The 15313-nt window shown below is 36.0% G+C and overlaps 1 protein-coding gene across 3 annotated transcripts in view; it reads right to left on the reverse strand.

The window, feature by feature from the left end:
- Positions 1 to 424: 424 nt before the first annotated feature.
- The window catches only part of LOC142983913 (uncharacterized), an 82878-nt gene continuing 67989 nt past the window's right edge, over positions 425 to 15313 (reverse strand). For all 3 annotated transcript variants that reach the window (XM_076131114.1, XM_076131113.1, XM_076131115.1), the window contains exons 2-7: positions 14814 to 14917; positions 11854 to 11942; positions 11359 to 11489; positions 8854 to 8964; positions 1648 to 2802; positions 425 to 1180 (exon numbers count right to left, since the gene is read on the reverse strand). In XM_076131114.1, coding sequence (XP_075987229.1) covers positions 1019 to 1180; positions 1648 to 2802; positions 8854 to 8964; positions 11359 to 11489; positions 11854 to 11942; positions 14814 to 14884 — 1719 coding nt within the window. In that variant the 5' untranslated portion in view covers positions 14885 to 14917 and the 3' untranslated portion in view covers positions 425 to 1018. The remainder of the gene's footprint in view (positions 1181 to 1647; positions 2803 to 8853; positions 8965 to 11358; positions 11490 to 11853; positions 11943 to 14813; positions 14918 to 15313) is intronic.

The following is a 15313-nucleotide window of genomic DNA, read 5'->3' on the forward strand; positions in this document are numbered from 1 at the left end:
TTGGAGCCACAGAAATTAATACGGGGTGATAAACCCCCTCCGATTCCGATATTATTCCGACTTTCGATGTTTATTCGGCTGTATCTGAAGAATTTTCTTGAATGTATGAGCAGAGGAGAAATATGTTATATTCTTGGTTTCATGGTATAGAGACGGATTTATTGTCGAGGACTGTGAAATCCAAGCTCAAGGCTTACATTGTGAATATTCTAACGAAAATAGAAAAACTAGTTACAACTATAACATTACAACTTGTTACCGTCTATAAAAGACTGACATTTTTTCTTCCAGAGGAAAGCAAGGGCTTCAAATACGACTAAAATTTTCTTAATGTTAATTCTCATTACCCAAGACATTAAGAAAGAATATTTTGCTAAACAAGAGTGCTTACGGTATTATGCAGGTAATAATGAAACAAATGTAATATTTTGTGTAAAAGTTTATTTTTCATTCGACAGACATGCTTGTGCCTTTAGCATACGACGCAACTTAATCACAGATTACTCATATTATTTACATACATTTGCCTAATTTATATCTTAGTGACAGACATTCAATTTGATACATAACGAACTCAAAGAATAAAGAACTCATTTTAACTTTTAAACTTTCGCGTGGCATGTTTGTTATATAATTGAATACTTAAATTAACGCGAATGAAATTTATGCGCATTATTTTGGTAGTTTGCGAGTTGCAATGTTAAGCCCCGATTTTGAGAACTTTTGAATTAGTATCGGTTCTTTTATCTAGTGGAAAGGTATTTATCTGATACTTATCCATAAACATTGAAACTGACTTACTTTTTTTAATAGGTATTGTTTTGTGTATTGTAGCGAATATATGTTCAAGCGCAACTTTGTGCGTCTTTCTCTTATGTGCATATTACTCAATAAGTCATTGATTTGCTGTTGAAATATACGTAATTTCTATTAACGATTTCAGGTTTGATTACACAAATTGTATACCTGATAACTGTATTTATTTTTATATGTGACAATTGCTACAAAATCTTCGAAGTCAGACGCATCCTGCTCCCCAACAGCCACACCAAGGTATTGAAGCATCATTGGTAGGAGCCGACAGCTTCCTAGACTTGTGGGTGCAGGCTGAGCCCAAGGAGTTCACCGATGAACACATACTGTTTGTCCTCTCGTGCTCCGAGTGTGATGTTGTCATCTCCTGCAAAAATACTCTCGTAAGACAGAAATACAAGTTTTTTTATATAGGGGTCACTCGTATGGGTTGAAAAGGGGTACTAGATGTAGAATATAATTATGCTGTACAAATGGGTGGTTAGTTTAATTTCGTTGGTATAATGCATCACAATATGGTAAATGTACATTGAAAATTACCCATATTTGAAAATATGATTCATATGAAAATTGGAAAATATGCGTGGTAATGAAGACTCTATTTATATTTTTAGCGTGTCGTGCGCGATCTAGTTTCACGACATGCACGTATGAGGTTTCCATCGTTAGTAAACAATGTCAATGAGATAGTCCAGAGATTACTTGTAGGTTTTACATTCGTTGCCTCTAACCATATTTTGTAAATCTGACGAAAAATACAGTAGTCTCAAAACCAAAATGTACAATGATTCTCAATCTTCACAAATTGCGTTTCTGAAATGACTTGCGTTTTACCTGATAGCTGTCCCGCTTGTACCGCGGGCCTGAGCTCGAAGACGACATGGTATTCCTGGGCCTGTGTCTGGTGCAGTGCTTGGGTTTCACCATTTCCTGCACTTCTCCCTCTATCAGCCTCTCATTGTCACTCTCCACCTGCACGGTCCCTCCGTTCTTTGCACCTCCATTTTTCATATCTTTCTTTTTATCTCTTCTTTTTCTCTCCCTCTTTTTGAAGGTCAAAGAGAATCTTTTTCGCTTTTTAGCTTTCGGAGATTCCGGTCTTTGGGGAGCCGTGGACTTCTCTCTGTCAGATCTACTAGTGTCGTCGTCAGGTGGCGGCATCTGCGACTCTGAGTCGGTTTTCAACGTCAACTCTGTCCGGGTCGAAGAGTCCGGCTCTCCAGACTTGTACGCCACTTCTTTCTCCAGATTAGCGAGTTCCATTCTACGTAATCTCTTTGGTAGTTTGTTGACAGTAGCATAAATCGGCTCTTCATTTTCCCCTACAGGAGCCGAACGAGATCTCGAGAAAAAATCAAATTTCTTTGGCTTTACAGGTATTCTTCTTTCAACGAAGACTACTGTACTGGCGACCTCTGTGGTCGTCGTTACGTCCTCGCCGGACTTCGGACTCGGGCTGCTAGGGATAGGCGTACCTCGCGGATAGTCATACGTTAACTCAATATTCTTTTCAGTGACGTATGATTTCGGAGGCTCTTGTTCTTCAATATTCGGCATACAAACGATCGGTTCCTTTTTCTGGCAACAACATTGTTTCTGTGTGATGCGTCGTGTGTTGCACATGAACACTGAGTTCTGTTGTATGTAAGTGGTTTGAATGGTCGGTGTCGATTGGACTTCTCCGAGGAGGTCCTCGACGTTCCCTCCGGTGTGGAAGCGCGGCGGCTGGTAGGGGGCGATGACGAAGCCCGGCGGCGGGGGTCCTGCGACGTGGTAGGGGGGAGAGGTAACAGATTGGAAGAACCTTGGTACCTCGGGCGGTGCGTCGTGAACCAGTACATCAACAACCCGCTCGTGGCCATTGTCTGCTATATTTGGCTGCACATTGTTCGTGTTTTGCGTCATATGTGTCGGTTTCTGAGAGTTTGGGATCTTTCTTGTCGCCTCTTGTTGGCATTCGTCGCACGTGCATGGTGATTCGGCTCCGCTCTGTAACATTAAAATTGTATTTATAGCTGCCGTGCACTTTATTATGATTCATCGAGGACGATCCATCGGATTTTAATACATAGGTATAATAATGTTCAGTAGCACGATTCTCTACTAACAGTACTGTCGACTGTCGAGTATCGAAAATTTGACATTTAAAATGTACTGCCAAAATAGTTCTAACGGGCTCCGTTAGAACTATTAGGTAGAGGTTCCGGTAGAGGCGCTAAACAGATTTTGGTGTAAATTTTCTCGATAGCTAGCCGTTTGTTTGTAGTCAATAGTAGTAAAGAATCGAGCTAAAGTACGCATGGACTTAATGGGGCATTCTTGGATACTTGATAAATGTGTCTTTAGTCGACTAATGACTCAAGAAAGGAATTATGTTTGATCTCTTTTTAACGACATAGTAGGTTGTCGTTTTGCTAGAAAGAATATCGTATCGATAGCTGGGAATGTGAAGTCCACTTAATTTATGATAATACTGACACTAAGACTTCCATTTTTGTCATAGCAACTTAATCTTGAGTAATTAGTTAACGAAGAAACGAATTAGTTATAATAATGCCTTGCTTTTATTCATGGTATTTTATACTTGATTTTACAGCAAATTACGTAGAATGTAATGCAAATAAATTTCGTAGCAAGAATTTTTGAAATCGCTTGATAAGTCGATACTTTTGATTGTGTAGGACTATCCATCGAGGAGAGCACTAAAAATAAAGCTTGTATGGTATGTGTCTCAAGACCACCGGCTACGATAAACTTCCTGTATCCGGTAGTAGTCTTGATGACTTTATGCCTAAATAGGTTCTATCGCGTATAATCTATTCATGACACGGATATCGTTAACTTACGCCTTGTTGTAAAAAGCGTAGTGGTTTAAGTGATCCCCTCACCAAAACTATACAGTTATAGCTTTGACTTGCACACAAAACAAATAATGGAATTGTACACATAAGCCTGACGCTAAATAATTCTTAAAATTGCGTATCGCGTTTGATAATTTTTTTGTTAAACATTGTTTGGAATACTCAAAAATGAAATCTAAGTACTTTTTTCTATAACTCAAGCTCACAGAACTCAATATTATCTGATGTTTATGAGACAAACACTCAATCCACACTCAATTTTACCTGTATCTTTGTTCTAAACTTCTAAAGACGTTTCGTTTGAGCTACGTTTATTTTCGCTACTGTTCCCGAAACCCATTTGCTGGTAGTAAAACTTTACGAGATTGTCTGAGTATTGGGAACTAGTTTTCTAGTCTACAAACTGACTTCAGTATTTATTTTGGCAAATAAGAGTTGATTTTATTTTAGTAAATAAAATATAAATCTAATTCAATGTTCTTTAATATTTTGTTATGTATTGATCAGTTACATAGTAGGGGTTTCAAAGGTTGCAAATTTTATTGTTTGAATGTCAAGGGCGAGATGAAAAGCTAATGTAAATTTAACTGCACGTTTGACGCAGCGGTTAAAGTGTTCAGCTTGCTGCAACAACCGTAGTGCTGCATGTGGTGGGTTCGAATCCCACCCGGGACAAATTTTTGTGTAATGAGCACTAGTACATGTCTGTTCTGAGTCTGGTTGTAATTCTTTTTAGTATGTTTATCAGTGATTTGATTACCTTAGAACAAGATCTGCTTGGTTTGGATTCAAATGACCATGTGTGAGTTGTCCAATGATATTTACTATGATATATATTTATTAGTTTGTGAGGTAAAAATCGTTATTTTTATTTATAAATACACTTCTTAACTAGCTTGTAAGACATCACTCACGTCCAAATAATATATTTGATGGTACTTTTATCTGGGTATCATTAACCTTGGGTTAGCGTTAACTATCGTATTTATTTATATCTAACCATGATGACCAAGGCTTGTGGTTCCGGCCCATCTGTCTGAAATATTCTTTGATGAACGTCACCCGTCATTTGTGTCGTTAAAAGTTAGTGAAACAATATGAGAGTTTGTTTGTCTGACGGACGACATGACATTGATATTCACATATTTTTTGACTAGCTGACCCGCGCAACTTCGCTTGCGTCCAATAAGAGAGAATGGGTGAAATTTTTCCTCGTTTTTGTAACATTTTTTACGTAGCGTGATGATAATATATATAGACTAAATTGGTTCAGTAGTTTAGGCGTGATTGGGTAGACAGACAGAGTTACTTTCGCATTTATAATATTAGTATGGATGTTAACACCAAATTATAAAAGCTGTTGTGAGAGTTCTACCCTATGTTTTAAATCTTTGAGCTTATATCCCTTAGTTAGAGAGAAAAGGACACTGTTCCTTAAAGACCCCAAGACAACGTTTTGTTTGAATTCTTTTAAAACTGTCAAGGTTTTAATCGCTAGGACACGTAGTACTTATTTGGGTTTTTCTAAAAGGTTTTCGTGTTAACAAAAGAAAATGTCAATCAGATACGAAAGTAATTTATTGGGATAACTTCGATAGTCGTATTAAAATCTTTTCTTATTATAGTACATAGCTATCTAGTTAAGTTCTAATCATCCATAGTTACCAAGATGTATGGATGTGAGTGTGGCATGGAAAGTTTGTAAGGATTGTACCAAGTGGGGTTTCTTGGTCTCTATAGGGAAAAGGCATGATATTATGTAGGTATGTATGTAATTTACTAATTACTTGAGTAAGGATTTAAGAATTAACTAATTTTCTACGTATATATTAAGAAACAGAGCCTCAGGAAGCATCAAATAAAACGTAAACATGTTAAGAATTCCAGTATTTCCGGAATCGAGCAACGCTTTTGAAGTGCGAAACCGCGGGCGGAAGCTTGTACATAGTGTATATATTTGTATATTCATAATATTAGCCATTCGGACGGCTCTTGAATATAATATGATTTACAATATGGTGGTTCATATGAATTTGAATGGTTTATTGTCGATATGAATCTATAAATGCGATTGTGTCTGGTGGAAGCCATAACTCACTCTATGAAGGCTATTCGATAATGTACTTGTATTAGTAGGTATCTATATACTAATATTATAAAGCTGAAGATTTTGTTTGTTTCTTTGCTTGAACGCGCTAATCTCAGGAACTACTAGAATTCTTTCAGAGTTAGATAGCCCATTTATTGAGGAAGGCTATAGGCTATATATCATCACGCTACGACCAATAGAAGTAGAGTATCAGTAATAAATGTTACAAAAACGGGGAAAATTATGACCCTTTCTCTCTTATATGACGCAAGCGAAGTTGCGCGGGTCAGCTGGTAAGTAAATAATCTGAAGTAAAGAGTTCTTATAAATACTAACAGTAAGCCGGAGAACTTGTGTTATTTTATGGAGTAAAAACTTTAATTTAAACTAAATACTTAGATGTTGAATTGTAGATACTGTTGTTTTCTAGTAATGTTCATAATAATGTAGGTACAATGTCAGTGATCTTTCTAGCGTACTATTCGATGTAAAGTTATACTAAAAGAAAGAAGAAAAGTATACTAATGCAATATTAAAAACATTGTTAAAATTTCAAGCAAAGAAATGGTGCCGGAAAATATTAGGCCTTTTAGACTTTTTAACCGTTTTTTATATTTACATTCTACTTTACGATAATACGTTTATCATTCCTAACATCAAAATATATGAGAAAGAAAACAACACTTTTGTAGTACCTACATTTTGAATTGGTAATATTACGCATTTTCCCGGGAAACTGGGCATTTGTGACAGTTTAAAAACCCACGCAGACAGGCCGATGAACTCATTATTATTGTAGACTAAATAAAACAAGAACCAAATTTAAAAAATATGACCTTTACCTACGATTTTTTAGTTCTTAATTTTATTATCACATTGTCATACCTGTTGCTATCCTTTTTCCGAAACAAATGATTTTTAATAGATTTAATGACGCGTTTAAATGATTTTTGCAATTGCACTGTACAAAAAGCTCACGATTTCTGAACTTTAAAACTAAATTAGCAGTGAAATGAGTACCTTCATCGGTTTGTCACAAACAAAATCCGTGGCGCGGTTGCGCACGCGACGATCCAAGCACGACTGAGTTTATTTATAAAACAACATTACGTCCTACAATATTTTCTTACACATGAAATTCTTGGCCGTCCTTGACTGAGTTCCTATCTAAATAAAACAATGTTTTAGGGAAATGTCTGCTCTTATCATTGGCGAAGGCCATTGTTTAAAAACTGTAGATTCTAACATTTTTCTTTAGTTTAACATCAATCACATTTCTTATAAACTCTTTTATGTGATCGTTTAGTGGCTAGATTCGTGTCATGTTGTTCCGTTTGTCAGATTTAAACTACCACTGTCTTGAAAATACAGTTCTCAAGTTTGTAATAGTTTTGGTACATACCTAACATACCTATAAATATTTGTACACGGAGATGGCTTATAAAGCCATTATCAATTGATTTCAAATTAAAGTAACGACATAAAGATTGGATTCCGTGTGTGCGAAAGTTAGAAAAATCCGCCTTACATTAATAATTTATCCTGTAACCGGGTTTTTTATTTCGTACGCTGATCTTCTTGGCAAAATTAATTTAGCGTTTTCTTCACAGAAGGGATTAATGTTACGGGAGTTTAAATGATGATATAAGGTCGGGGAAAAAGTCTTTTCGCATTATAGTATGTATGAACTTGTAATAAAATCTTTCGTGTGTGCGAAAGTTAAAAAAATCCGCCTTGCGTTAATAATTTATCCTGTAACCGGGTTTTTTATTTCGTACGCCGATCTTTTAGGCAAAATTAATTTAGCGTTTTCTTCACAGAAGGGATTAATTTTACGAGAGTTTAAATGATGATATTAGGTCGGGGAAAAAGTCTTTTCGCATTATAGTATGTATGAACTTGTAATAAAATCTTTTTGGCTTCAAGAATAACAAATGTACACGGTTCATTAGATTTCTTTCTGTGAGCTCGTCCGGTCCCCAAATATCAAGCTTTTTTGTGTAAAGAAAAGATTTTATTACAAGTTCATACATACTATAATAGCCTTTTTTCCCGACCTAATATAATTATTAAGGGTAAATCAATATCAGATATCTATAATAATATTCCATATATTTTCCACGTGCAAGTAATTAGTATAGCGAGGCTGGCTTTCAGTTGACGGGCATTCTGACGGGTCGATCTATTTCAGTACCAACGGTTATTGCTCGCGGAAACTGATTAACGCGTCAAACATCTCGATGGCTTTCTTGAAAATTCTTTGACGCAAATTCTTGTGCCATACTCTGAGTTCCTATTACGGCATTTTATAATCGAAATAATTTGTCACACGGTTGTCTAAAAACTGTGTGCCAAGTTATTTTTACGATTATTCGATGGAACTTGATTATAATGGTTTACAGTTCCTAATAAAGTTACATACCCGCTTACTAATTCATATTTACTTTGGCCCGTTATTCTACAACAAGCCTTCTACAACTTTCTAGCTTCTGAAAAGATTCAAAAGAGACATAGAAAGGTCAACAACTTTCATGCAGACTCCTAAACGGGCCACACAAACCGGCAACAATGGCTGACGAAATCACACTCGTCGCGGCAGCCTAAATTGTATTACGAGAAAAATCAAAAAGGAAAAGGCAGAGACAGAGGATTCGACCTTACGCCAATAGGCGTGAAACATTAGACATTTTATGTCAAAAATTAATGCTTGATAAAAAATAGAAAAATAAACAATAGAGAGCGACTGAAACAACAATAAAACTGGCTGGGCAATATTGCAGTAAAATCGGGAGCTCAGCGATCGTTCGGCAACCTATCAAAACAATATCGGCCATCCGCTGCAATATCAAAAATGTGTGGCTATGTGTCTGACACATTGCTGCAATATTGCATAGTACGGCTGGAATTGCTCGCAATGTGTCCGGCCAGTATGTTGCAGCCACATATTGCAGGAAAATATGGCCCGTTTAGAAGCGCGTTCTAATAGAAAGCCAGTGAAAGGAATTATTTTAGCTAATAAACGTACTTTAATAATAAAATTACATGTTTATAGTAAGTATCAAATGAGTATTAAAAGATATTATTACAAACCTTTTCCTGCTCTCCTTCTTCAGGCACCACGCTAAGGTCGTGGAAGGCGACACGAGCTGACCCATCCACGCTCACGCAGTCCGGGCAAGCGCTGCACACTGACACGCTGTCCTGCCAACCGATAATGTGCTTTATTTACTCTACATTTAACTTACATTTTGCTTATAGAAATATTTGGTAAAAAATATGTTAATTTAGGATAATATACCAGTATGAAGGTGACTTTCTATTGAGCTACGCGTCCACTAGGTCAAAATCAGAGAAAGGTAGGTCAAAACCTTAAGCATTTGTTGCCTTGTGTTAATTTCTTCATAACCTTAACTTGTCTGTACATTCCGATTCTGAACCAGTGGACCCGTAGCTTTATTAATAAATCATAATAGGTTTACGTATGGCTGGATCGACTGAAACTTAGTTTCCTTTGCCTGCTTGTTTCATAAATTAATTGTCACAATGTCAAAATTATATTTTTGACATATTTTTTATTACTTATTTTACTATTTACATTTATGGATTTTTTTAGTTTACCCGTCGAAATCGGGTCCAAAATTTTCAATTATTTAGACACGAAAACTCAAATTAATGTGTATAACAGTTGTAGTGTACTCAGAGAATATATTGCGTCGTGGTATCAGCTCAAGAAAATAGTGCTATCAAGAAACACTTTAGCTACAGCTAACACTTTAGAAGAAAAACTATTTATAGACCTCGGACACCATATTCTAGAGCTAAATTTAAGTGGAGTACCAGATTTGACCGCAGCAATCCTAAGACCTCATATAAAAAGATTCGTAAATTTAAAATCTTTAGACGTAACCTTCACACAGATTTACTTGGAAGATATCGAGAAAATATGTCCAGTAAACTTAAAAAGGATCGGAATTAATTTCTACAAAATCTTCAGAAACTACAACTATGAGAAGTTTACTAGTCAATCAGAAGAATATTTCAAAGAGAGACAATTTGAGGCAGTTCACTTCGTACTTATAGAATTAAACTTCTCCGCATTTCCTATTAAACTCTGCAGTGATGTCAACTCTTTGAAAGATGTGAAAATAACTATAGCAGACAATTATAGACAGTTTTGTAACATACATTACGAAGAAAACGACTCCGATGATGATAATGAAATAAACATCAATTTTGATAAGCTGACCGTCACTGCAAGAGACTGTGCTGTAACGCATAAAACTTCGAAACAACTGGAAATATTGAGCAGATTGAATTTCAAACAACTTGAGTACATATTCATGATGTGTTTGGAGAAAATTGAAATATATGTATCGCCGTTGTTAGCAAAATTATTTAGAGTTAGTTGCAATGACTTGAAAGTAGAAGTGAGCTCATATTTGCCTTTAAATTTCATGCTCGATGGCAATATTGTGTTTAAGGCTTGGAACAAAGCAACGACGAGCTTCGATGAAAGTTTCTATAAGAATGTATTGCTAGAGTTAAAAGATTACTTTCCAAATTACTTTTGCATGCATAGCAATGTCTGTATGAAGATAACTGATGCACCTAGTACGTGGCTCTGTATAGATCGGTGTGAAAACTTCGAGAAAATCCCCGATTTGCCAGATAAAGTTACTTTGACAGACTTTTGCAGACATCGGGGCGCTGTGATTAAATGTCGCCGTCCTATAAGTTTGTCTAAGACAGCCAGGTTGCAACATTTAACATTTTTGACATTAAATAACATTCCAATAAGGACTATGTTCTTCACCTTACTTTTCGAACAATGTCCAAAATTGATAACCTTAGTTGTCTTTATGGAGAATCAAGGAATCATTCAGAGTTACACGCAATCGCTTGCTAAGTCAATTCATTTGGCAAAGTTGAAGAATTTTATGTTGACTTCTGAAGATGTGGAATATGAGGGATTGTTTGGTATATTGTGTGGTTGTCCGAGTTTAGAAAATGTGTATATTTGCGAGTATGAGAGGCAGCCTGGTGACGAATACTATGATCCAACAAACATGGTGATTTTTGTAGAGAAGTGTGTGAATCTGTACAGTTTGTTTATATCAGCTGATATGACTGCCGAAATGCTGACCATGCTCATGTCACCTTTAAGAACAATAGCACAAAGGTTAGGCAGAGAGTATGTGAACATCACAGTTTGTTACTACAGCTGGCATTGGAATCCGTTTGCAGATGTTTTCAGTCCAAGCCCTTTACATATTTCAAATTGATTTATTGCAATTTTTATTACATGAACAGATATGAGATTCGTTAAATTCATATTATGGTTGTTTAATTTTAATGTAAGTAGGTTTAATTGGGTAAGATAATATTGACGTGACATGACATGCTTTTTTTAAAGATGTCGGTTCCAGGAAATTCATGAAAGGAATTTAAGGTCACAATTCGCACACAGTTGCCGGCATGATGGACTCAGGTCTAGATAGATAGATAGTCAGGTATCTCTTACCTTTACCGATGAGGCTGCGGGGTTAATAAAGGATTAAATACATAAGATAATAGTGTGATTCTAGTACAACGTACGTCCGAGTGTTCGGGCGAGGACCTGCGCTCTCGCAGCATGCTGTCCAGCCGGTCGTACTCGTAGCGCAGAGCTGATATCTCCCTCTTGAGCTGCTCGTTCTCTCGCTTTAACTTCTTTATGTCCGACTGACCTGTTACCAAAAATATAGAATTGGTATTTAGTGTATATTTTTTCAAATAAAACGAGTAGATTCAGAGATTGGCGTCACAGCATAATAAGATTTACCTAGCTATGTCTGAAGACGTACTATTTAAGAGTATTCAAATAAAAAATAATTATTTTCAATTTAATATGAATTATCCTTTCAACTGAACTAATATTAGAACGGAATATCCTCCATCTATTTGTTTTGGTTTTATACCGATTAGGACGCAGTAGAGGCATACATCAAACAAGGAATGACATACTTATTTACGTTTTTATAAAAGCCTCTATGTTTAGCATATATTGGAACTATTGACTAGGGTCGTTTGATAATGTAGTTCCTTAATTACCTCTTTCAACTTCGGCATTGATATTGATGGTTCGTAGACGCAGCTCTTCGTTCTCGTACAGCATCCCCCGGGAGGACTTGCGGTCCAACCTGTCGACAAGTCATCAACACACGTCCGACATATAAGTATCACATTGATACGCGTGTATTTATTCTCCAATGTGAGTTCTAGAAGTTTCGAATAGCCCCCTTTACACACACACTCTATCGCGCATGAAACAACAATCGCACGCGAAAGAGCGCGCGTGTAAGGGGAAAGGAAAGACCACGCGCCGCGCTCATCTGTCAAGCCCGCGAAGAAAATAGCGAGCGAAGACCGCGCGTAATCTTGTAGACCTGTACGCTCTTAAGAACGAGCGATAGAGTGTGTGTGTAAAGGCGGCTAATGACTCATATTAAGCTGGCATGAATTTAGTGTTAACTCTTTTTTTCCTGAAGAATAACTGTACCTAGTATAGTAATTTACTAGTGTAATCAATCAAATCAAAAATAAATAAATAAATTCATCAAAAGTCAACCAAGAATCGGCACTAAATCTTAGTAATAAATTGTCATTTTTGTTATACATATCTGCCAACAGTAAGGTATATGTACAAATTATTATGTAGTAGAAGCAAAAGTTGATAAGTAATGCATTTGAAGGCATAATGACGGAACTGAAATATTTAAATTGTCCAGTATCTTTATAACATGGACCTTCAGTATAGATTTTTACATGGATATTCAATGATTTTCTTATCAAGTTTTGCTCCAGATTTTGTTTAAGTAAGTAATAATAAAAGCGAATGAACGAGGCATAAGCGAAAACAACAAACGAAATATGATGTGCTGTACAAAAGTATTGATGAAGTAACACCCATACACTCGATATTTTTTGTGTCCATGAAACCTGCATGAAACATATTTACCCGAAAGTTTCATACATATTTGAAGGATACAATAATCATTCAATTTCTATTCCAGTGCATGTTACTGTGTCAAAAATAATAACGATAGTGCAGACTTTATCTTAAAGAATAGCTCAAAGAGGTAAGGAAAATACCTTTTCATACATGTATGAAAAAAATATACGAGTTCATATGAAAATGTGTTTATTCAAAATGGACAAAAGATTTCTGCTCAATATTTTCATTTTTGAAACGATCGATAATATGTATGAAATATAACATTCATACATCTGTACCATGTCGATCTATTTGTTAAAACTATTTGTTCGTAAAATATTTTTCATATTGGCATGATAATATCTTATGTAATAACTTAAGACAGAAGGTCCTTTAAGTAGAGACTAAATAGATTAATCGACTTGGTATTACAAAGATCTCACAACTTTTTACTGCAGAGAGACTGAGCTGCGAGACTTCGGGTTTTATACAGAATGTTTTTATGGCATATTATATTCATACACCCTGTCAAAGAATGTTTAGTATGGAAAGTGCTTTAAGGTGCGTATACGCCATTTACAGTGCACATACATGGACATCTTACCCCCAGTTTCTGAGTTACATTTAGCGGTAGTTTATCTATTCAATAGCGTTAAACTCATATTAAAAACGCTATTGAATAGATAAACTACCGATAAATGTACTTAGAAACCGGGGGGTAGCTGTTTACCTATCATCATCATCCTCTAACTCTTTGGCCTTGGCCAGGGACCTCTTGAGTCGCCACCAGACGCGGTCCTCCGCTAACCTCAACCAGAACGAACCGGCTACCCTCCGGAATTCCATCCGACTGGAGTACGCAGCACACACCTTTTGTCTGACTAAGTATATTAGTATTAGAGCCTGTGTACACTGACGCAACGCGTTATCATGAGTTCAGACTGTGCAATCATTTTCTTTATCCATATCCATACTAATATTATAAATGCGAAAGTAACTCTGTCTGTTTGTCTGTTACTCAAACACGCCTAAACTATTAAACTAATTTGCATGAAATTTGGTATGGAGGTATTTTAATACCCGAGAAAGGACATAGGCTACTTTTTACTCGGACGAAGTCGCGAGGTAAAACTAGTTTCAAATAATGATACAAATTGTGTGTGTTATAGTCATATTCATGACTATCTCGAATCACGCTGAAACAGCGGAGCGCAAGATAAATAATATCATTTATAGTAAAATACGTTATAACTGAACATTGACAATACGAAAATGTTGATTAAATTATGTTGATCATGTTGCATGAATAAACTTCTTACTTTAGTATTATTTTTGTTCAATTAAGACTAAGAACCTCATGTTTTTTAAAATGTTATTTTCTTTAGATTAGGGTAGCTACTATTCTGCCTATTAGACTATGATTGCGATCTGACTGTTCCAAAAAACATATATTCTTAATTTATTAACATTACATGAGAAGCGCAGTCTGACAGCACCCTAAAACGTTTGTTTCATAAAATGTATGAAACGAGTATCAATTTCATACATATTTTCCGCGCGGTCAGTGCATACAGCGCTTTATAACATTGGCAATTTTAAATTCCCTATAATGTGCACTATAAACGGGGTATAAAAGCTATGAATAAGGCAAACTCATGACATGGTGGCTAATGAATGAGTAAAAGAAGTCATTGGCATAATTATAAAAAAATAGTAAAATAAATTATGTTATTAAATCAAATATTGCCGTATAGCCTGGCCGGTATATAGCAATAGACTCCCCTATTACATGGGACTAACATTGTTAATGGCGAAACGCGGGTGAACTTCATACACCAGTTATATTTTTTGTAAATAATAAATAATAAATTTAACCCATTAATGTCCCACTGCTGGGCAAGGGTCTCCTCGCGTAATGAGGGGTTAGGCCTTGAGTCCACCACGCTGGCCAAGTGCGGGTTGGGGACTTAATTTATGTAAATAATTTTCTTAAAATATTTTAATTTGCCATTGATGACTTCCTAGTTCCCTAACGTGTGGATGATGATGTCTAGGTGTGCATGAAAACGTGACTCACTTCCGGTTCGGTTTGACGTTGACGTCCTTCCGGCGCGTGCGCAACATGCTCGCTCCCGTCATGCCCGACATGTTGCCGTCCGATAGCCATAAGCCGATCAACACCTGAAACAAAAAAAATATAACCTTTGAAAAACCTACTTAGTTATTACCTGACAAAACTTCAATTTAGCGGAATAATATATAATTCTTCTTAAAGAATCTTCTTTTTATAAAATGGCATCTCTTTGGCAAATGTTGCATAGCTATGCTGACAATTTGTATCTATGAAAAATTAACGTTTTTTATACTTTTAAATCTATTCTTGGCTAATTTTTCTCTCCAATAAAGCGTTCTTCAAACTAAAAAAACACAGCAAAATATGTCCTGTAGTTTTCGAGCTTTCCATTTTTCATTAATATTAAACAATAATATTCTCCCATCTCAATATAATTAGGTAGGTACTGTATTCGCCTCCAATATGAATGTAAGTAACAATACATTAAAACCGTATTGTTTATT

This window comes from Anticarsia gemmatalis, chromosome 25 (assembly GCF_050436995.1).
Source record: "Anticarsia gemmatalis isolate Benzon Research Colony breed Stoneville strain chromosome 25, ilAntGemm2 primary, whole genome shotgun sequence".
Classification (NCBI taxonomy): Eukaryota; Metazoa; Arthropoda; class Insecta; order Lepidoptera; family Erebidae; genus Anticarsia; species Anticarsia gemmatalis.